Genomic DNA, 23,289 nt, shown 5'->3' with positions numbered 1-23,289 from the left:
TGAGTAGGAAACATGAAGAATAGATAAATATTGGGATCTAAAATTCTACTACCATTAATACAGCATTTTCCCATATATTCATATATTTTTCCAAGCCATCACTCAGAAACATAAGAATCATTTTAGTTATGCCATTATCATTCAACATTTTCCCATTTAATTTTTGTGATCTCTGATATTTTTAACCTGTTTTCAAGCACAACCTTCTTGTGAACTGTATGTCACAAGTTTGTAATTTACCTTTGAGTTTTATACTTTTGTTTTCAATTGTGTTGCACATCTAGTTATGTTTCTTATCTTTTAGAAAACAATCACTCATCTTGAGAAATGGTTGAATATGTTGTTTACTTTTAATGCTAAGCTGATAATCACCATGTACTTACCATTGTTCTTTTCAATAGAGCAAGAGTCTCCTAGAAGTTATTCTTCAGCTTTCACTGACTTGGGTCGAGGTGCTCCCAGAGAAAGAAGAGGAACTCCAGAAAGAGAGGTAGTTAAATTGTAGGGTCAATGAGACAGCAGGTATGAAAGTGCTCTGCTCCAGAAATTTAAGGTGATGTATGTGTCTCTATATAAGCTTAAGTAAGTATCTCAGGATTCCAAGGTACAATACATGGACATTTGTAGAGTACCACAAGACAAGATTCAGTAGAGAGAAATAAAAGCAAATTAGATTTATTAAGGGGAGATATAGTAAGAAGGGGCAAAGGGGATGGAAACAGAATCTGTCCTAGTATGGTATGTGGCAGGATGGAGTTCCAGAATCAGTAAAACTGATTGTTTTTTTCTGGGATTCTTAACTGGGTTAGAGGAACCTGGATCTCAGATGCAGGTCAAGCTTCAAGGATTGGTTCTGATTCATGCAGGGGGTGGAGGAGAATGGTATCTAGAAAAATGGCAGCTTGTTGATATTCAACTCTCTACCAATTGGCTGTTATCATAGACCTTTTTTTGTCCAGAGGATTTGTACAAACTGTGGATGTCCTTAGAATAAGAGACATAAGGAGGAAAACCTTGGTTCAAGTATTGTCCTATTACATCCTTATTGTGGGACCTTGGGAAAGCCTCTGAATTTCTCAGTATATATTCTATGAAGTTATACAAATTGAAGAGAAGGTTTTGACCTTCATGGAAAGAGTTTCTTCACTTAGCAGTTGACAGTACCAATGAATTCACAGGCTCACTCCCCATCCATCCATAAACCATAAATATTTGTTGCAGTTATACTTAAGGTGAGCTATCTAATAAATCACTCACTGAATGAGAATATATCTGATAATCAGGCAGGAGAAATGATACCAAGAAATTTGTGCTTATTTCTATCATAAGAAGAGTGAGATGTCAGCCTGGGAGGTAGACTATGGCTTCAGATGTTAGCCTGGAACGATAGGTACTTTGAGTTCTGACACTAACCATATCTAGCTTTCTGCCTCTAACTACTGAGTCACAGAGTCATAAACTTTTCACTCATGAATTGTTCATTGTATTTGCCAGGAATGGCCAGAAAGCACTTTACTGTTTTTTTTCAGTGAGATGAACGAGGTCACTGTGAAATATCCTTGGTAGGTAACTTAGGTGCAAGTGGCTGAACCAAGGATGATTCTGAAATTTGGCAGTTTGTGATGGGATTAGAGGAGAATTTGAATGGGCCTTGAGGACAAGAGCCATCCCAGAATGTCCTGTTTTAGCCAAGGCTATGTGTCTATGTGGAGGGCAGTTCAATTGTCATTCTCCATGAAGGTCCAGGTTAATCTGGATCCCATTTCCATCAAAGATGATGAGGATCACTAGATTGGGTACTAGCCAGAAGACAGCACAGTAAATATAGTATCATTTCCAGAGTCAGGAAAATCTAAGTTCAAATTCTACCTCAAATGCTGTTATCATCATCATCAAACCTGTCCTCATTATTCTTTCTACTTCAGAATGATGATTCTTTCAGATGTCCCTTTAGGGCACTTAGTCCCAAAGAGACCTAGAATTTGATGACATGACTAACCTAAAAAGCTACTCCCCTCTCCTTTTTTGGTCATCCCCCAGATGTTCTCCTAAGTATTTTTTTTTTGCAAATGACAGCTCCAACTATTAGAATAATTGCTAATTTCTTAATCACCCTAATTAGAGAGAGAGATTAATGCTTTTAGGGTTTACATCTTGTCCTTTTAAGTTTTATTTATACCCTGATTTACTTCAGAAGAAATATAGACCTGGACCCCAATAAAAAGTATTTTTGTAAGTATTAAATCTGCTTTGCCCTTTATGGCTTTCACCCTCAGTTCAAAAATGAATGTTTCTTTTTTGAGGAATCTCATAGGAAAACAATGGAGAAGCCAAATGAATTTTTTCCTACTTACACTTTTGCTAGTACTATATCCTATAAAATAAACATATGGCCTCCATTTTTTTCCTCTCAACTCCTTTGAAATGTATCTAAGAAAATTCCATATTTTTTTAGCCATTTGATTTAGTGTCTGACTCTTCACTAAATGCCTCGTGGTTTAGTGAGGTACTTGGTTTCTTGCAACACTTTGCAAGTTAAGAACAAGTTTACCTGGTAGTCTTACTGAGCTAAACAACCTTCAGCTATCAAACCAGTCACAGATGAACTTTCTATCACCCATTAGTTGTGCTTATAGTTAAAAGGGTGCTAGATTTGGAGTCAGAGGATCTGGATTCAAATCCCATCTCTGCCATTTATGAGCTATATGACCTTGGACAAGACATTAAACAGCTCCATGCCTAAACTTTCCTCATCTGTAAAATCAGTGTTAGACCAGATGGCCTCTAAGCTCTCTTCTAGCCTTATACCCATTATTCCATGTGATCTTCAGTTCAGGAACCAGGATAGCCATAAGATATTGAATCTACTTGGTTTCAGAAACTAGTGAAAATTATCTGATAAAGCATCAAAGAGTTGTACTTAACATCTGTGGAGGAGAGGGTCCATGGTCGTAAAACTACAGACTTTTTGAAGAACTGGAATCTCATCTGTTTTCACTGGTGTGAAATTGATTATCTAGCTAAAAAAATGAAAATCCATTTTTTCAGGTCAGTACTAATTGTTTACCTTCCATTTCAGAGGCTTCCAGCCAGAGCTGTTTATGATTTTAAGGCCCAGACATCTAAGTAAGTAGTACACTTATTTGCCACATAGAATTTTGAATGCCACAAAAAAGGAAATATTGTCATAGTAAAATTTGTATTTAACAAACCTGTCTCTGAAGGCCATTCCAGTAAATATTTTATTTGATAGTTGATCTGCTTTATATTTGGGATCAATGAAAAACATCTGGATATGAAATACATCAAACAAGTTGGAGTCTAGCAAATAGAAAAGTAAGAAAATAATTCAAAGGTTCATGGTCTCGAAAAATCTCTGTATAAAATAATCTGGCTCATTCTCCTGTAATTAAATTCTAGGACGAGGTACACAATATCTATTTTTAAAGTGACTTATAATTAAGTGCTATTTGGACAGGTATGCATTCTGAAAAGCTGGCAAATACCTGCAGACCCAGACCAATGGCCAGTGTGGACTGCAGGCATATTGCAAAGATACAAGAAGATGATGCATATCATTGAGACTTGTTAGTTGTGTCCTATCTTCTGTGACTCCATTTGGAGTTTTTTTGTTAAAGATACTAGAGTGGTTTGTCATTTCCTTCTCCAGCTCATTTTACTAATGAGGAACTAAGACAGAGTTAAGTGACTTATTCAGGGACACACAGTAAGTGTCTTTGGTTGAATTTGAACCCAGGTGTTCCTGATTCCAAACTGGTTCTCTATACACTGTGCCACCTAGCTGCTGTGGGCAGATACTGGTCAGGTCTTGTTATTCTAGGGTATTTCCTGAAAGTTTACCAAGAGGTATTAAGAAAATACATGCTTTCTCTTTCCTTCACCATTTTCTCCATGTCCTTTCCTCTTTAAAGGGGTTCTTTCAGTCTTTTTTTGATAGTCCCTTAATATCTCTTATTTTCCTATACTTGGTTACCCAAGTGCCACACACTCTTAGGGCTAGAAGGTCATTTATTTGGAGAGATGACTACATCCCCTCTAAGATATCTTCCAACTCTAAATCCTGTTAATTCCTCAAGTAAAGCTAAACCTAATCCGTGCCAGGGAGAAAATAATTTATCTTCTTTTAGAAGTTTCCAGGGCAATTAATAGATCTTATAGCCACCCGGAAAGTCCATTCCAATATTTAACAATTCTCATAGGAATGGAATTCTTTCTTTTATTTTAAATCCTTCCCTATAATTTTGTGCTATTCACAGTAGACATAGGACAGATGGTTGCTATTCCCTATATGTTTACATAGCTGAGACTGAAATGCTATGTCCTCCCAGTGTTCTCCATAACAAATAACACTAGTTCATCCTTTAGTCCCTCCTCATCTGCATCATGGGAAAAGTAACCAAAATATTAAGCAAGGGGATCTAAAAATGAGTCTGCTGGAATGTGTTAAACAAATTGAATTAGGAATAAGCTTTTATTTGCAAGCCACAGCAGGGTGGGATGGATAGACAACTAGCCTGAGATTCAGGAAGACTTGAATACAAATTCTGCTGGTCATATACTCTATCTTCTATAACCAGGGATAAGTCACTTCAACTCTCAATGCTCCAGATAATTTCCCAAAGCACCGGCTGCTAGACAGGTACTGACCCTATCTGTAAAGGGAATATCCTTACCTGGAAATTCTTACCCCAAAAGATATCATGCACGAGCATGCATGTATGTGTTTTACTCAACTCTTAAACCTGGAATCTGGCTATTTAGTAAAGGATTAACAAGGAGATATCTGAAGAGATTTTTGATATCTTGACAATAAATTTCAATACTCCATGTACACAAGATCCTGTGCTACTCACTAAGGAGATCTGGAAGGAAGGAAGGGGAAAAAAAGAGCAAAAAGAGACAGAACCAAAAACAAGAGAGAAAAAGACACAGACAGACAGATTTAGAAAAAAGACAGAGACAGAGAAGACAGAGACAAGGAGGACAGAGATAAAGACAGAGACAGAGAGAGAAAGGAAACAAACCAACTAACTGTCCAGGAACTTATGTGATTAAGTTAATGTAACATAGATAAGAAGACAATAAGATAACATATGTGGGGATTCAACCTATACACAGATAAGGTAATACAAGATAATTTGAAAGAAGGTAATATAAAATAAACTAATAATTAAAAAAAATAGGGAAAGGATTACCATTGTAGATAGAATCTAAGCTAAGTCTTAGAAGTCTCTCTACCTCATTTTCCTAATAAAAATACAGATTCATAGGAGATGATGACTTGCCTAAGATCACATACTCAATAATAAGACCAGGATTTGTACCCATGTTCCCCACCACTAAATCCAGGGTTTTTTTTACTCTGATTCAGCCTACTAGAAAAAAATTTTTTTTTCTTATATATCAGTTTTATTAAGAACTAGAGACATTTTTATCAAATTGTTTTTTTTACCAAAAACATAATAAAAAGATATTTCATTACATTATAGCTTTAAAAATTTAAAGAGCCATTAATCAGCCTGCATTTATTAAGTGCTTACTATATGCCAGGCTTTGTGCTTAGCATTGTAAATAAAAAAGAAAGTGAAGACATTTATTAACATTTTAATAGGAAAAACTCAAACCCACTTTGGTAATTTGCATTTAATTTACTTTACTGGCATTATCTGTCTTAGTAGTATCTTAGTAGTAAATTTAACTTTTAATTATATTTGAACTTGAATTATGTTAAAATCTATAGCTGACCGTTAAATAGTAAACCCATTAGAGAATCATCCAGAATGTGTCATTTGAACCAGTTATATTGGAATGATAAATATGTTGTTAAAATTACCCTAATTATTCTTCAATAATCACTGGGTTTTATAAAAGAAATCATTGTCTTTCTATAAAAAGATTATTAACCCATGATGGCCACAGAATTAGTCGTTTGGAATGGAAAACCCTTTCTATTCAATTACATTAAATAACTCTCATCTTTATTTTATGGAATTTTTAAAAATCCATCCACACTAAAACAAATCTTGCTGATTCTCAATGAGTGTCTGAAGTGCAGCCCTGTGTTTAATAATGATATCATTTTTATGTGCCTATCCCCCTTATTTAAAGACAAACATAAGAGTTGTCACATGACTACATTGTTGAGATTGAAGAGTCACAAATAATCGGTCTAAACCAAGTTGTTTTTGGGTTATTGCTAGTTTTTTAAGCCTATTTTATATCATGGACCTCTCTGGCCATCTGGTAAAGCCTCCTTATGATCATATTTTTTAAAAAATATGTACAATGCATAAGATTACAAAGTAATTTCAATTACATTGAAATATAGTTGTTGTTTTTTAATCCATGAACAAAAGATTAATAATAATAATAATAATATTAGGGCTGACTGGCTGATACCACAATCTCATGAAAGATTCATGCTACAGAACCAAGAAGGAAGGGAGGGAGGAAAAGAAGCAGGGAAGAAAGAAGGAAGAAAGAGGGAAGGAAAAAGGAAGAAGGTAGGGAGGTAGGAAGAAATGGAGGAACAAAGGGAAGGAAGAAGGAAGAAGGAGGGAAGAAAAGGAAGAAAAGGAGAGAAGGAAGAAAGGAAGGGATGAGGGAGGCAGCCAATAATATTTAAATGACTTGCCCAGGGTTACAAAGCTAGTAAGTGTGTAAAGTCAAATTTGAACTCAAATCTTCCTGACTCTAGGTCCATTCTTCTTCTTCTAAATGGAAAGTGTGTCTAATAGGAATGATGATAAAGAGTGACACCTTTGTGTTTTAATATCTTCTGTATGAAAAAGATAAATGAGCTGTAAAGTATTTTTTCCTTCATCTTATCTGAGGAATTTTAACAAATGAAAAACTGTTCACTGAGTGGTATGTTATCAACTTAGGATGACTTCCAAACAGATAAAGGATAGGTTATTACTTATGAAGAATTTCTCATGAGGTCAACTAAAGCAGCTGAAAGAGAACACCTGATTAATCTTATTAAATCTTGTTTTTGTTTGTTTTTTTTTAAATCTTCCTTTGGCTCTGCTATTTCTTCAGGCTTCCAAAATAGCTCTTTTCTTCCATTAACTCCCAGACTTGTTGTAGGCCAAGTCTAATCAGGCTGCTTTCTTGTCCTCTCTCCGTAAATGAAATTTTCCTTCCAAGGTCAGAATTAACCTCCTACCTTCCAGCACCATCAATCATTCAGTTTTTGTCCTCAATTTCTCTGTTCTCCTATATTCAGTACTATTGCCTTCCTTTTTGAAATTCTTCCTGCCTTCAGTCTTATTGGCTTTGTGTTGTCCAAGTTGTTATTTTCCCTCTCAACCTTTCCTATATGCCTCCTTCTTTCTATTCTCATTGCCATCACTCAAGCTGGAGAAGTCATTCTCTTATCCTAAGCAATTTTTAAAAATCCTCATCTGGTTTCCTGCCTATATAGTTTCTCAATAGAATGTGTGTTTGATTTATTTATATTGATTAACTATTCCAGTGGCTAGGGGAAATATGTATTAAGATCTTAATATGTGCCAAATATTATGCTAAGCAATGGGGATACAAATATTAAAATTATAACTGTCCCTGTCCTCTAAGAGCTTATATTCTAATGGGAGAAAGAGTGCATATTTGTTCAGATTGAGTTATAGTTTGGGATATCACAAATATGATAAGGAAAGTCATCCATTAACAACCCCCATTTCCAGATGAAATAGTACCAATATAGATAGAGAAATTGATTGACCAGTGATAAATAAATATGCAGATTTAAGAATAATTTCCAAAGAAAAATGGAAGGAAAAGGTATATAGAGCTGTAGGTAGAAAGTATTTGGAATAAACATGAAGACCATGTTCCTAGGGTAGAGTTGAATGGATCTAGGATTCACATTCCTAAGGATGGCTTCTGGAGTTCCAATTTAGAGAATGGAGCAACAAAAATAGCAAGAATAGTAAGATGTTTCTCTGCAATATTGTAGAACAAACCTTCCGAAAGACAGCTCATCACACTTCTGCTCAGAAACCTTCAATGCCTCACTGTAGATTACAGAGCTATAACCAGACTCCTTATCTAGCCATCCAGAGTCCTCCATACTATGGCTCTATGAAGTGCTTGGACATTGAAAACACCAAGGGCTTCCAATGCATCCTGAGCCATTGCCAGTCTTGACTTTGGTGTTGCCATTGGACTGCTTTGACTTTGGAAAATAGAGGGAGGCTGACAATTTTGTGCAATTCTGCCTCACTTAAATCCAATTCACCCCATGATATCACTGGAACTTAAATCCAATTTACCCCAGGATATCATTGGTACTTAAATCCAGTTCACCCCAGGATATCATTGGTACTTAAATCCAGTTCACCCCAAGATAGCATTAGTCCTCTTTTAAAATGAAGGAACAGGCAAGAATAATGACAACAGCCTTGGCCAGTCTCTCCAACCTTCTCTTCCTATCAGTAGCCCTTATTTCTTTGAAACCAGACTATTTGCTACTCTACAAACTTTATTAATTTCTATACTTTTCTTCTTACTATATATTCAATTCATTTCTTTAAGGCCTCATTTAAAAATTACTCCTTTCACAAAACATTTTCCAATTCCAAATCTCATAATCTGACATAGTCTTTGATACTTCTGAATCCCCACTGTGCCCATAGCATTCTCCTATGATGGGTGGTGCAATAGATACAGCACTGAGTTTAGAGACCATTCAAATGCAACCTCAAATACTTACTAGTGAGATTCTAGGCAAACCAGGTAAACTTTGCCTGTCTCAATTTCCTCCACTTCCCTAGTTAATTGTGAGAATCAAATAAGGCAGTGTCTTAATACAGTGTCTGGCATGTAGTAAGTGCACAATAAATGCTTGTTTCTTTCTCCCCCAATCATGGTAAACACTTTATTTTGCCTTGAATTACAGTAATATGATGCAGAATTGGGATTTGAATGATTCTATCAAAGGGAAAAACTAGTGAGGGAGAGAAGGGCTGAAAAAACAAATGTAAGCTTGACCTGTGGAGAAGTTTCCTAACAATTGCAACACAAAGAAAAATGGATTCCTTTGGATAATTATCATTGTTGGAGATCTTCCAGCAAAGGCAGACCTCACTTGTTAAATATGTCATAAAGGCCATTACTGTTGAGGTATAGTTTGACCTAGATGACTTCTGGGGGCTGGTCTAACTCTCTGATTCACTCTTAAGCCCTAAAAATACCTAGCACAGACTATCTTGCAAATGGAAAAAGAGTGCTGGATTCAGAATTGAGAGCTGACTTTGGGCAAGCCATTTAATATCGGGGATTCCATCTGTAAAATGTGAAAAATAACATTTGCACTACTTGCTTTGCTTGTTGTAAGAAATGTACTTTGTAAATCTTAAAACAATATAAACATGAGCTGCTATTATTAGCAGTAGATAATAAGGGTTAGTTAAATTGAGTATTGAAAAACTGAAAACCGAAAGCCAAAAAAAAGTTTTGTGAAACATTCAGGTTTTGAAAGAAATGGAAAGCACAAAGAAAATGACATACAAACAACATACAATCTGACATTAAATTAAATCTGACATGCATATTTCTTAATTGTGAAAGAAAACAAAATTAAAGATTTCAGCATATAATTTGTTACATAAAAATGCTTTGCAAACCTTAACATAATGCATGTGTGTATATGTATGTGTATGTTTTTATATATATATATATATACACATATATAAAACAATGCTAGTTATTATTATCAACTGGATATTAGATTAGTGCATTTTATGTGTTGAAAATTTTATTCTGAACCTGATGTTTACTTATTAAGCCCTGTTAGCAATTTAGATTTTCATATGTATATCATAATAAACTATGTATATGTATGTATATGCATGTATACATAAGTAGAGGTATGTGGATAGACACATCTGTGTGTATTAATCTCACTGAACTCCTTGAGAGCAAGGACTGTCTCTTGCCTTGGTTTTTTTAATTCCCAGAATTTAGAAAAAAGCCTGTGTTGGTTAGGTATTAGTTGACTAATTAAAAATACCTGAGACGACATTTTGGCTTTGTGTGTATGTGTGTGTGTGTGTGTTAATGATGTAGTTGAAATAATGTCTAAAATGACTTTTTCTAAAATGATATATGTGCTTCATAAAGGGAAATGCTTACCTATCTGGTCTTGCCAGTGTGTTAACATTGAACAAATTAAATAAAGGTACAGAGAACAATGATATGAATATAATCAGTTGTAAAATTAAAGGTCTAATGATTTTCAAAATGTCTTATTGCAGGGAATTGTCATTCAAAAAAGGGGACACTGTCTATATCCTCAGGAAAATTGATCAAAATTGGTATGAGGGAGAGCACCATGGACGAGTGGGAATATTTCCAATCTCTTATGTAGAGGTTTGTCTATTCTCTTTTACTCTCAGATTAATGTGCAAAAAGGCAGATATCCATTGGATGCAGAAATAACACTTATTCACGCACAAGTAACTCTTTTCATTTTAGAAACTCAGCCCTCCAGAAAAAGCTCAACCTGCAAGACCACCACCCCCGGCTCAACTTGGAGAAATTGGAGAAGCTATAGCCAAGTACAATTTTAATGCAGATACAAATGTGGAGTTATCCCTGAGAAAGGTATTAAACATTTCCCCTAATTAATGAATTCAGTAAGGCTGGTTTATTTAAAATATAATCCAGGTTAAAATTTTATATTAATGTTATATTTAAATGTCAAAATTCATATTGACATATCAGTTTAACCTTTTTAAATATTCACTAATTCACATTAATAATTTTAAGTTTTAGACCCATGAATTCTCATTATTCTATTTTCATTGAAATCTATTAAAAGTGCAGCAGCTCAGTAAAGTGAATTTATTTACATTGTTGCAAATCATTGTGCAGTTTGTTCTTTTGGCCCTTTTCCTCCTTAATCACTTCATATAAATTTTCTCATGTCTCTATGAAGTTTTTATATTCATCAGCCTTTAGAGCACAATAATATTCCATTACACTGATATACTGTGTGATATGCACCCTTTCTCTAATTGCTGGACATTTAATTCCTAAGTTTTTATCATTCCTTTCTAAAAAAACAGTGAGTTTTCTTATAATTATGCATCTTTACTAGTTTTAGTGTCTTAATTTGCATTTCCCTGATTATTAATGGCTTTAATCACTTTAGAAATCACAGTTGGTATTTTTTTGGAAATTGTGTTCATTGCACTTATGTTTATTGGAGAAATTGTCTAATATATGGCTGTGCAAACATATTTATAAACATATATATATATTTGTACCAATTCCCTACAGATTTTGGATATGTCGGACTTTGATTTATCAGGGTTATGTGATGCAAAGATTTTTTAACATATAAATGTATGATATGTAGGTCTATTTTCTGATTTTAGCTGCATTGATTTCATTTATTCAAAATTCTTTTTAAATTTTGCATAATTTATATTTCTTTTTTTGTCTTTATGTCTTTTTGTCCCTTTATCTGGCTATAAAATTTCCCCAGCCCATGATTGTGAAAGACCTTTTCTACTATTTTTATGTGACTTTTTAAGTTTCAGTTTTTAACCAATTGGAATTTATCATAGCATAAGGTATAAAATGCTGGCCTGAACCACTTTTCAGACTTCCCACCATTTGGTAATTTGTGCTTTTATGTTTATTAAGCATTAAGTTGCTGAGTGTATTGATTCTTAATCCTGATTATTCAGTGTCTATGCAGTCTGTTCCACTGACTTACTTGTCTATTTTTGTCTTACTTAATATACTTATATTGACATAATATATTTAATAAATACTTTATAACATTGTTTATAATATAATTTTTCTAGTTATACATTTTGTACATTTCAATTACAGGGAGATAGAGTCATTCTTCTTAAAAGAGTCGATCAAAACTGGTATGAAGGTAAAATACCAGGAACCAACAGACAAGGCATCTTCCCTGTTTCCTATGTAGAAGTCATCAAAAAGAATGTCACAAAAGGTGCTAATGATTATCCTGACCCTCCAATACCCCACAGCTATTCTAGTGACAGAATACACAGCTTAAGTTCAAATAAGGTAAGAAGAAATAACTTGATGATAGTACAATCTTGAATAGATCCATTTTACATGGGTAACTTAAAACATATAGGTCCAGATCAATTATTCATATGCATAATAACAATCATTACATTATGTTATAATATCAAGTATCCTTGTAAAGTAGGAGTTTACATATATCTTGGTTATTAATATGGATTTTCTTTTGTTCTCCAAAACATTTTCCACAGACACCAGTCTTGTGACCAAGAAAATTGCCTATCAAAGAACATGTAGTTATTAGACTGAATTGTAAAAGTTGTTATAAACAAACAGGCAGAGACATAGACATAGCTGTTGAAATTGTTAGCAAGTGCTACTTGTACTTGTTAATTCATGTATTTGAATGGAGATGGTCTTAGGTCTTTAGTAACTTAATTTGTTCATTCCTGTAATGAAAAATGTGATCCAAATGTAGGGACACACATGTATGCTGATTATCCATGGTAGAAGTAGGATAAGAGATCTGTTTCATAGCTTTACTCATTAGAATTTTATTTTTGTGCTGCTATATTTTGGTTTTTAGTCATAGAAAACTTATTTTGTTCATTGATGTGTATGTTCAGAAAATTCAATGCAATTCAACATTGCTAAGTCTTTAGAGTGCTTAGAGAACAAGATGTTGGTCACAAGATGGTCATTTCTTGCCTCAGAGAGCAGGAGCAAATGTGATAAACACAAATTATGTTAATCTCCAAAATAATGAGGTTCAAATTTGAGGTGGGATGGGAAGGGACATGAAGGCCTAGTGGGAAAAGATTTTTTTCCTTGATGGGGAATTCAAGGAAGTCTTAATGAAAGAGTTGAGTTGGATTTTAAAAACTGGACAAGCATTCTAAAGGGAGAAAAGACATTCCATGTATAGAGAACAAAACAGACCCAGAAAAGTAGCATATATGAATGGAGGAAGGAAAGTAATTATTTTTGGCTGGAGTGTTCTATCCATGGCAGGAAGTGATAGGATGGGTAAAATGGTATCAAATTTGAAGACCAGGTGGAGAATTTCACTTTTATTTAACAAGAAAAAGTAGGAATGTACCAAAGAAAACCAGTGGAATGACATGACAATATCTGTAGATAGGAAAAATAATATGAAAGATCATTCTGAAAGAATAGAGGAAGAATAGGATGGGAGATAAGTTAGAGGGTGGGGGTTGGAGTGAGGAGTCAAATGACTGCATGTTCCTATTATTTTTGTCAGTCAGTCAAAAAACATTTATTAAACAACTACAATGGCAAACCATTTCAGTATCTTTGCTAAGAAAACTCCAAATGGAGTCATGAAGAATCAGAAATGACTCAACAACAAAAAAGCAACTACTATATGCCAGGCACTATATTAAACAACTCAGGAATTTCTAGATATTTTTCATCATCTTCATCTATATAACTTAACCTTCTCAAATAATTGAATCTAAGACACTCTTAATATTTCTAAGGATATTTGGTTGTGGCTATAATTTTGGTTAAATAAGTGACCTTTCATTTTTCAATAGGATTAAGATTCAGTAAATGGTGTGGGTAAAAAAAATTACTTAGTATAATTAAGTTAATATTTTTTATAACAGAAACCATGGAGAGTGGAGTTATTATCCTAAGAGAAACATTATCCTGGAGTACAGGAATAAGGAAATTAGAGAGAATTTATTTTAACATGTACCTATGACAAGACTTTAGTCACAGAAAAAAAACACTCATGTTTGATAGGATTATGAATGATGGAGTTTAAGGATTTTATCAATTAAATTTTAGTTTCTGTAATCTATCCCAAAAGTTATTAAGAGACTTTATCTTTCTTAATACACTAATCCCTAACTATGAAAGAAAGAGAAAAGGTAATACTCTGACTAAAAACATCAGTTTTTCAATGTAGGAAAAATAGGTATGTTTGCTAATGGAGTTAGTTTCATATTACTGTCTGTTTTTAAAAGGAGAAAAAATCATTTTTGTATACAGATTCCATTAGCATTGTCTTATAATATCTTAGTTAATAGCAGGAAAACAAAAGGAGAGACCAAGATGGTAACTACAAGATCAAGAGGATTAAATTAAGAAATGAGGGTATTTACCCTGTAGAAGAGAAAATGCAGATGGATATGACTGCCTTCAAATTTAGTGGAAGGAATGTCATATGAAAGAGAGATTAGATATTTTTTCTTGGTTCCAGTAAATTGAAATAAAAGTAATAGATAGAGGAAGTTATCAACAAGCTAATTCATGGCTTGATATAGAAGAAAAGTTCCTACTTTTTAGTTATTCAGAAGCAGAATGGGCTTTATGAAAAGGCAACAGATTCTCCCTTCCTGAAGGTCTTTGATTTAGAAAATGAATAACTATCTGGGAGGGATTGTGGAAGTGATATTTGCTCAGGTATGGATTAGACTGGATGATTTGTGAAGTCCCTTCCACAGTGAGGTACTATGATTTTTATGTCATAATTTTTCTTGAGTATTTTCTTCTTTGCATTGAATTGTTTTTTTTTCCCCCTGAGGCAACTGGGGTTAAGTGACTTGCCCAGGTTCACACAGCTAAGAAGTATTATGTGTCTTGAGACCAGATTTGAACTCAGATACTCCTGACTTCAGGGCTTGTGCTCTATTCACTGTGCCACCTCATTGAATTGTTTTGAGGCTTTTAAAAATCAGGTTTCAGTTATTTTCTTAGATTAAATTTTTAAAGTTTATATGATTAGAAATTTGGAGATTCTTTTAATAGATAGGTTTCTTAGTACATTTAGAAATAAAACAAGTTCAAAATTCTAAAATATTCATAAACTATAGTTTGAAGAAATACCTATTGAAAATTTCATGAGTTGCTAGGTTCCAAAAAAAATTCTGTCATTTGTTGATCAACCTACTGCTCATGAACCCTTTTGACTTAGTTAAGTTAATGCTCAAAGTCTTTCCAGGGTAGTAAGGACCTACCAAAGGTTCAATTCTCTGAAATGTCCTTCAAGAGCTAAGCATAGATATGTATTAAGGAGGCATCAAAGGACTTTAATAAAGATCATTCTAGATTAGACTGTTAATATTTAAAGTAAAATAAGATATAGTGAAATAATTAAATCAAGTATATTAAGGCACCCCTTCTCTTAGAGAACACTATACTGTCAAAATACAAGAAGCTTAGAGAAAAGCCATCACCTACAGTAAATAAAATATGACACTAAATTATGAACTAGAAAGTACATAACTAAGACCTTTCTGTAAAGTGTTTTATTTACAAATTCAAGGTACAGTAAAAAGCCATTCTTTATCCTCAGTTAAGATTATTTACAAGTACAAAACTTGGCATTTTTTTTCTTTTCCATGACCACTATAAAAAAGTAACTTAGAACAATATGGCAGGTGCTTCTAGAATTACTTAACAATTTGTTTTGTTATAAAAACATAGTCAAAATTTATACATGACATGGTTAAAATCTATATTTTCTTTGGTCTGAATCACATAACATAAGCATACACCTCTATAAAGAAGTGTCAAGTTCTTCCCAAAAGAACACTCTTGTAAATGTGGGATTCACCTCAATCCCAGTCACATTTCTCTGTTTGTTTTTTTTTTCATTTATAATCCTTTAATGTACAGCAGCTACTTAAATATTTTGGAATATGTAAATAGTTAAAAATCACTTTGAAATGCTAAGATGAAAAAGTAATGAGTTCAAGCAAACTAGCATCTAGAAGTAAAACATATGCTTAATAAATTCATCTTTTATTTCAACTGAACAAGTCTAGTCATGATCTGAAGAAATTATTTCAGATTTCTTTCTGCATGGATTACTTAATCACCATACTCAAGACTAAGTCAGAAGAGACCTAACAGTAAACAGACTTCAGAAGAGATAGTTTAGCTTTTTTTGTGAACTCTGATTCACATCTATCTTGCCTTTGACATTTGTGATTCTATCCAAGGCTGATAGAATTTCACTTTTCAAATAACTTTTCTGATTCATATGCTAATGATTTCATGCATTTACTCTCACTGAAATATGTTCCTTCTAATCCAAAATCTGACATGGGGATTTTTTGGTACAACATTGCACTCCTCCTACATCTCTCTCTCTCTATGTTGTGCTACATTATCTTTTCTTCTTTCTTTTTTTCCTCCTATACTTTTGTTCATGTGTAAAGCTGGCTTACAGCGCATCCTGTCTTCCTTTCATGTCAGCTTGCCCATATTCTAATAAAGGGGCTATAGAAGGAGTCACCAATGAAAGGTTATCACTGACTTTGGGGCTTCTACCTTCAAGCCCTCTGACCCCAACTCCACCTCCTTTTCCTGACAACTTCTTGGATGAATTAGAAAAGCTTGAGGCTTTAACCTTTCCAACTGGCCAATCCGATCCAGGAATCCTAGGGAATAGCAGTGCTCAAGTTAAGGCTAACCCTTCCATTATCAAGAAATGTGATCCCACTGAAATGCCATCCTCTCTGCCACTTCTTCCTTCTTCTGGTACCATCTCACCTCTAGCCTCTCAATTTCATGATGCAGAGTTAATTCAGGATTACACAAAACCAACTGAAAAAATATGTGCAGATTGGAAAGAGATGAAAGGCTCTCCCACTAACAAAGAAAAAGGAAACTTTTCAAATATTGGAAAGGTACCTGAAGTCCTGGGTGATAAGGTTGCTACTTCGGTCCAGTATAATGTGGGTACCTTATCCCAAACACTCCCTGTCATTGAAGAAAAAGAAGAGGACCCTTGTGATGAGTTAATGTCAATCATCCATGGAAAGAAGCCAAAATTTCAAGAGTCAGATTTCTTTCAGTATGAAGCTGATGTTACAGAGGAAGCACCAAGGCTATACATAGAGGAGGAAGATGAGGAGATGAAACATGATTGCTTAACATCTCCAGTGACAATTATAAATGATCCTAGGATATCTAAGGAAGACTGGAGTACAGCCAGTACAAGTAAAGAGGTATTTTGATTTAGCTTATTAACTAAAGAACTAACCCTTATAATTAGATTATTCCATTTTATAATAATTAATATTTAACACTTATTAAGCATTCATTTGGCACTAGATATCAAAATGGACCAAAGACTTTATTTGCCTGAAAGGTTTTTACCTAGTAAGGCAGAGAAGGGATTTTTGTAGGTCAAAGCACAACACTTATGTTATTAGATAAGATGGTAAAAATATAGGACATTCTTTAGCCATTTGCCTATTTGCTTTTTACTTCCATATATCCAGAAAGCAACCTACTCATTATCTTCCAAGGATGATACTGATTGCCTTTTAATTCTGACTCTGCTACTGGACCCATGATTAAAGTCCACCCATCAAGATGCCCAATGCATTCAGTGATTCTAAATTTGCATAGAGTAAAAAGGATACAACACATATACATAAGAAAATGCAAAGAAATTTGGTGATGTGGAGACATTAATTGCTAGAGAACCTAGGAATGAAATCATGTATATGATGGTATCCAAGCTGAGTGTTGGGGGAAATGAGGTAATCCTCCTTACCTCTATCTCTCAGACTAAGATTAAAAGACAGTCTCTGACTTTAAGGAGGTTATATTCTATAAAGGGAGATGGGACACATATACAACTAATTCTAATACATGTTTAAATGTGAACTTGGGAAAAATTGAAATCGTAGGAATCAAAGGGTTGGACTAGATGTTTTCTGATATCCCTTCCTACTCTAATCATCTCTGAATCTACTGAGAAGCTTCCTAAGAGAGAGACACCTGAATGCATATACTTTAAGACCTAGAAGAGAATCTCAATGATTATTTCTAAGCTTAACCAGCACCTTCTGTATTCATTCATACATAGTTAACTCTGCTTATAGTAATCATCCATATTGCTAATTTTCCTACTCTTAAATTAGATTTATTTTCAAAGACTTTCTAGAAAATTGAGATTAAGTTAGAGGATAGGCAGCTTTGGGTTTTTTTTTTCTGCCTTCCAAACCATAGAAAAAGTAAAATGATCCATTGGAAACTATGATACTAACATACCTACAAAACATTACTTCAGTCAGGATACTGGGATTGGGGGTGACTATCAGGCATTATCAATGACAACTGAATAGGCTGTTGACTTCTTGTCTTTTTAAAATATTTAAGCTAGCATCATTTTCTCCAGAAGATGAAGGGAATATTACAACTTCCCCTTGCTGCCTTTCCACTAGCCCTCCATTTCATTCTACCTTGGCACCCAAGTCTGACTCTCTCTCTACACTCCCTGGTTCTGTCCAGACCCATTCACCTCCTCTCCTTACCAAATTTTCCTACCGACAAGAGACAATGTCACCCAAGTTAAAGGTAACTGCATCTGCTGTTGGGTGTGATACATTATTGCATGCCTTCCAGTGCATGTGGAAGGTTACATATACTTTGTAGGTTAATAACCATCTTGAAAGATCTAAATTCTGTGGAAAATTAATTGCTAACATGTAACCAAACAAGCATGGTGTTTGCAGTGTCAACAGTGAGCAAAAAGCCTGGCTTTGAATATGAGGATTTAGGTTCTAATCTTGGAACTGACATTTCCTGTCTATGTGACTCTAGACAAGTCACTTTTCTGGATATCAGTTCCTTCATTGTAAATTTATTTGGAATACATGACTTCTAAATCTTACGATCTTATCTGAAATTTTGAAAAGTATAGCGACAAAACAAATAAATAAATAAATAAAAAGAAAATGATAGTGGTTGATTTGCTCCTTCAAGATCGGAATAAATCTTTAAATTCTAACAGAGCAAAGTAAGCACTGGAGAAAGAAGATGAACATTAATGCAAGCAATTATTATGTCAGGGCTATCAGTTTGAATCTTGAGTCTTGAGGTTTATAATTTCATGCCACTTCCTTATGAACCCATGCTATTTCCTACAGATCAGTGAGCTCTGTGGGGTCTAATGGCGGAATAACTTTTGGAATGGGAAATACTTAAACAAAATACCTGAGTAAATACTATTCTTCTTACTTGGTAATGGGATAGTTGGTACAAAGTAAGTGCTTAGTAAACTTTTGACAGGTTGAAGAGACTGCTAACAGCAGTAATAACAACCGTGAGCATTTATATGGCACCTTCTTTATTTCTCTTTTTGTTATTTATTATTTATTTATTAACCTTATTTATAGAGCAAACCTTAAAAGGTTTGCAAACATTTTACATACATTATCTCATTTGAATCTCTTAACATCCCCAGGTGATGCTAATGCTAAGTGATAATGCTATTGTTATCCTCATTTTATTGATGAATAAACTAACACTGAAAGAGATTAAGTATCAAAGAGTCTGAGAGGATTTCTAGTGCAACTTCCACTTACATTTGAGGACACTGAGGCTCTGGAAGGCAGTAATAGGCTCAAGATCACAGTCATACAAATAATAAATTATAGTTCCAATCCATGTTCCCTGGCTCCAACCCTCTTTCCACCAACCCATGTGACCTTGAAATGAATAGGATATAAACAGAAAGAATGCTACCTATGATGTAGATGGCAGAATATCCATTGCCAAGTATCTGGCACCTTCATCTGGTATATAATTCCCCTCTAAGAGATAATTAAAGTAAATTAATGTCTGATCTTAGCATAGGGGGTAATTACATTTTTAATTTAAAAGACATCATATCACATACAAAAATAGTTTTGTTAAGAAAGCTCAATTGATTCCTGAAAAACAGCCATTACCCTGTGTGTGGGATGAGGTAAAAAATGTTTTAACTTTAAAAAATAAAGTCTCCTTTTTCATTCTTTGGAATTAAGAATAATTAATAGAGTAAAGATTGAAAAGTGCAAGGCACAATTCAAATTAGCTCTGAGTCAGATCACATGAAGTCTCTCAAATATTTTTTGGGGATCTATTCACAACATACATACATATATATATATATATATATATATATATATATGTATATATATACACTCCAATAAATTAATTTGAGGTGTAGAAGGTAAAATCTAGTCAGACATTTGAAATAGTAAAAATAACTTTCTATTTTCACTATTAGAGGGGGGAAAAGAACAATTTTATAGTAATAATATTTACTGTAATACACATGGACATACTTTTTAAATATTTTTCTTCCTTTTTAGGTTAAAATTTCTGACTCTTTTCATTGGCTTTTTCTTACCTCTTGGGTTCCTTTTTTCAGTTCTGTTTGAAAATGGTTAGGAAATTATACAAGTAGAAGCCACTAACTCATAGAGGAGAATCTGTTAAATATTAGACTATTAAAGGAAAATCCTGATGAAAAATGGATTCAATTCTGTGCAAAGAATAGTTGGCTACCCTGAGTCCTCTACTTTTCTGGGTTTATAAAGTTATATAATTCCCATGCTTGTCCTATTTAAATAAAAACATTCCACTACAAAACTAGCATTTTCTGGAATATAGACTACTGAAATATCCTTTTAAATGTGCAGTACAGAGACAAAATCTGCAGTTTTAAATATCATCCCCTGGGGGCAGCTAGGTGGCATAGTGGATACAGCACCAGCCCAGAAGTCAGGAAGACCAGAGTTCAAATGTGACCTCAGACACTTAACACTTCCTATCTATGTAACCTTGGGCAAGTCACTTAACCCCAATTGCCTCAGCCAAAAAAAAAAAAAAAAAAAAAAAAAAAATTTTTCACTTAAATATCATGCCTTAAATAGTTCTCACACCAGCTCTCTGCTACTGCTTCTTGGGACTTATAAAATGGAGATGTGAAACCATTTGAATCACTAATATTTAAAGCTGAAAATCAGGACCTTAGGACCATAGAGATCATCTCACCTAAGAATCTTATTTTAAAGATAGGGAACTCCATACCCCATTTAACATGAAGTTAAACAATTTTTGCTCACTGGTAAAAAAAATAATAATAATAAAATAAAATTTTTAAAAATAAAGATAGGGAAACTGAGTCCCAACATCCATGATTCTATCATTTCTCCTAAAGTGAGAGAAAAGAGATTTAGACTACTTGCAGTTGAGTCATGGTGACACAGTGGATAAAGTAGGCTTGGAATCAGGAAGACTCATCTTCATGAGTTTAAATCCAGGCTCAGATGTTTACTTGCTGTATTACCCTGGGCAAGTCACTTAACCCTCAGTTTCCTCATCTATGAAATGCTGGAAAAGGACCATTTCACTCTCTTTCACAAGAAAATCCCAAATGTAGTCACAAAGACTCAGACATGGCTAAAAAAAAACTACCAAAAAAATTGAATGAGAAGTGGGTAACAAGGCTCTCCCTCATTATAGAGCATTATAATGAAGTCTCCCCTAAAGTATAGTTTCATGAATAGAACCTAGGAACCCAAGAAGTTAAGTCTTGTATTCATCTTATTTCTATTACGTTGATCCATTACTATCCCATTCCAGGAGATCTTTACTAGATCTTTTAGATTCTCAAATAAACTTGTCTAAAACAGGATATAACAAAGTTCCAAAGTATAGTCAGTCTACTACACTAAGTAGTATGAAAACTACACTAAGATTTTGGGGACACTGTATAATAAACAAAGGTTTATCTTACAGCAATTAAGGATTTTTAGGTTAGTGATCAAGACAATATCCATGCAGAAAAGCCACCCAGTACTACCCCAAACCACAAGGTCCCCAAAGGCAAAATTCCTCCTGCTTATATACTTGGTACTATATGCAAGAAGCAGTTTCCCCTTGAGGATAGGCCTGACATTTGGAGATGGATTAGTGCCCAAGTTTCTACTATTTAATTAGACACTATTTCCTATTCAAACATCCCCGGGTAAAAGCAAAGTTCTGGTCCAGTAAAGACAGATGCATGTCTTTTTTAGCACATGATAACTCTCTTTTCCTTTTTTCCCAAAATTTGTGGTACCATCTTTGTTTTTAAATCATCTTAATTTCTGGTTATAACATTTCCCCTTTCCCATCCCTTCTGACAAAGATTGAAGGGAAGAAAAAAAAAGCAAACCTATTATTCAGGATTAAATGATGTATTAGTCTGTTCCTCACCCATAATCCCCCACCTCTGACACAAAAAGAGTAAGGTAGATTGGTTATTAAGGAGGAAAGATGAATCTAGCCTTTCCTACTTCCCTTAAAGAGAGTTATTCACACCTTTTCCAAATCAGTCAAAAGGCACTAACTGACAATTATAAAATTCTGTTTCTATAACATTAGAACTGAAAGAAGCTTTAGAAATAATAGGCCAAACAATATTCCTAAGTGCTACCCAAATAAGATTAAACTGTAATTGGGATACAGTTAATAAAATAAATGAAAAATACAGTGGAATATAGATAATGTTAATAGTTATATTCTAAGTTAATATGTGATCTGCTAGAATCCTTACTATGGTTGAACATCCTCCTTTCTGCTTCAGTTAGATATCGCTTATCTAGTTCAGTCCCCTAATGTTATAGAGAGGGAACTGGAAGTCCAGAGAGGAGAAAAAGTAACTTGCCACAACTAGTACTTGGTATAAGCTGTACTAGAATCCAAGTCTTTTTACTCTAGAGATCTTTCTTTGGCAGTTTTCTTCCAGCATTTCCAAATTATTGGCATTTATCTCAAATAAACTACTAGAAAGACTTTCATTATGGCTTATTCCAAAAGGACCAGTGCAAAAATCTGGATCCCTATGGAAGAGTTTTATCAAAATAGTTTTAAAATAAAGAAATTTTGAGCACTTCACTGTACTTTTATCCTTTTTCCAAGAAGAAAATTATTCTCCTCTATTGAAAGAGTTTTACATCCTACAGACATCTGGCATTCAGGATGAACATGTACATCAAGAGAAGTATCTCAATCAATAGATGAACTAATTTTTAATGCATTTGCTAAGGGCAAAATTCCTTCAGTGAGTTCTCGGCTTTCTGCCCTTCCCAACAAATGGTTATGTATGCAAATATTCTGCTGTGAATTTTTCCCTGGAATATTCTGTGAGTCCTGAAAGCTTTAGCTACCCAGTAACACACCAGAAGGGTGGCTTTTGCCAGTAGCCCAGGTACTGGGAACTCTTAACCTGTGGGAGAGGGGTGCTGCTGTGCTTTTTTATTTTCAAAGTTTTTTTTTAAGCATGTCTGCTGTATGTGCATGTGAAGGGAACTGACCACCCTCTTTGTGGTTTTTTCAGGCTGATTTAAAAAGAGAGATATTTGTAATGGCTAAGCCTCCTCGTAGTCCAGTGATGTCTAGGAGATCCTGCAGCCCACCTGTCAGAGGTCACAGCAATTCACACAGGGTAGGGTCCCT

General features: G+C 34.2%; 2 protein-coding genes across 28 annotated transcripts in view; both read left to right on the top strand.

Annotated features, from left to right (window-relative positions):
- SORBS2 (sorbin and SH3 domain containing 2) overlaps positions 1-23,289 on the top strand; it is a 451,850-nt gene that overhangs the window by 407,305 nt on the left and 21,256 nt on the right. For 17 of the 27 annotated variants that reach the window (XM_074276085.1, XM_074276086.1, XM_074276084.1 and 14 more), the window contains 6 exons: positions 402-490; positions 3,080-3,126; positions 10,281-10,395; positions 10,501-10,629; positions 11,869-12,072; positions 23,171-23,278. In XM_074276085.1, coding sequence (XP_074132186.1) covers positions 402-490; positions 3,080-3,126; positions 10,281-10,395; positions 10,501-10,629; positions 11,869-12,072; positions 23,171-23,278 — 692 coding nt within the window. The remainder of the gene's footprint in view (positions 1-401; positions 491-3,079; positions 3,127-10,280; positions 10,396-10,500; positions 10,630-11,868; positions 12,073-23,170; positions 23,279-23,289) is intronic. The other 10 variants (XM_074276104.1, XM_074276099.1, XM_074276101.1 and 7 more) reach the window with 1 other exon arrangement.
- On the top strand, positions 12,080-20,693 carry LOC141547649 (uncharacterized). The gene is made up of 2 exons (XM_074276107.1): positions 12,080-17,015; positions 18,178-20,693. Exons 1-2 carry the CDS (start codon positions 16,254-16,256, stop codon positions 18,451-18,453), a joined length of 1,038 nt encoding a protein of 345 aa, XP_074132208.1. The 5' UTR covers positions 12,080-16,253; the 3' UTR covers positions 18,454-20,693.

This window comes from Sminthopsis crassicaudata, chromosome 6, assembly GCF_048593235.1.
Source record: "Sminthopsis crassicaudata isolate SCR6 chromosome 6, ASM4859323v1, whole genome shotgun sequence".
NCBI lineage: Eukaryota > Metazoa > Chordata > Mammalia > Dasyuromorphia > Dasyuridae > Sminthopsis > Sminthopsis crassicaudata.
This window is presented reverse-complemented; position numbering and strand designations above follow the sequence as displayed.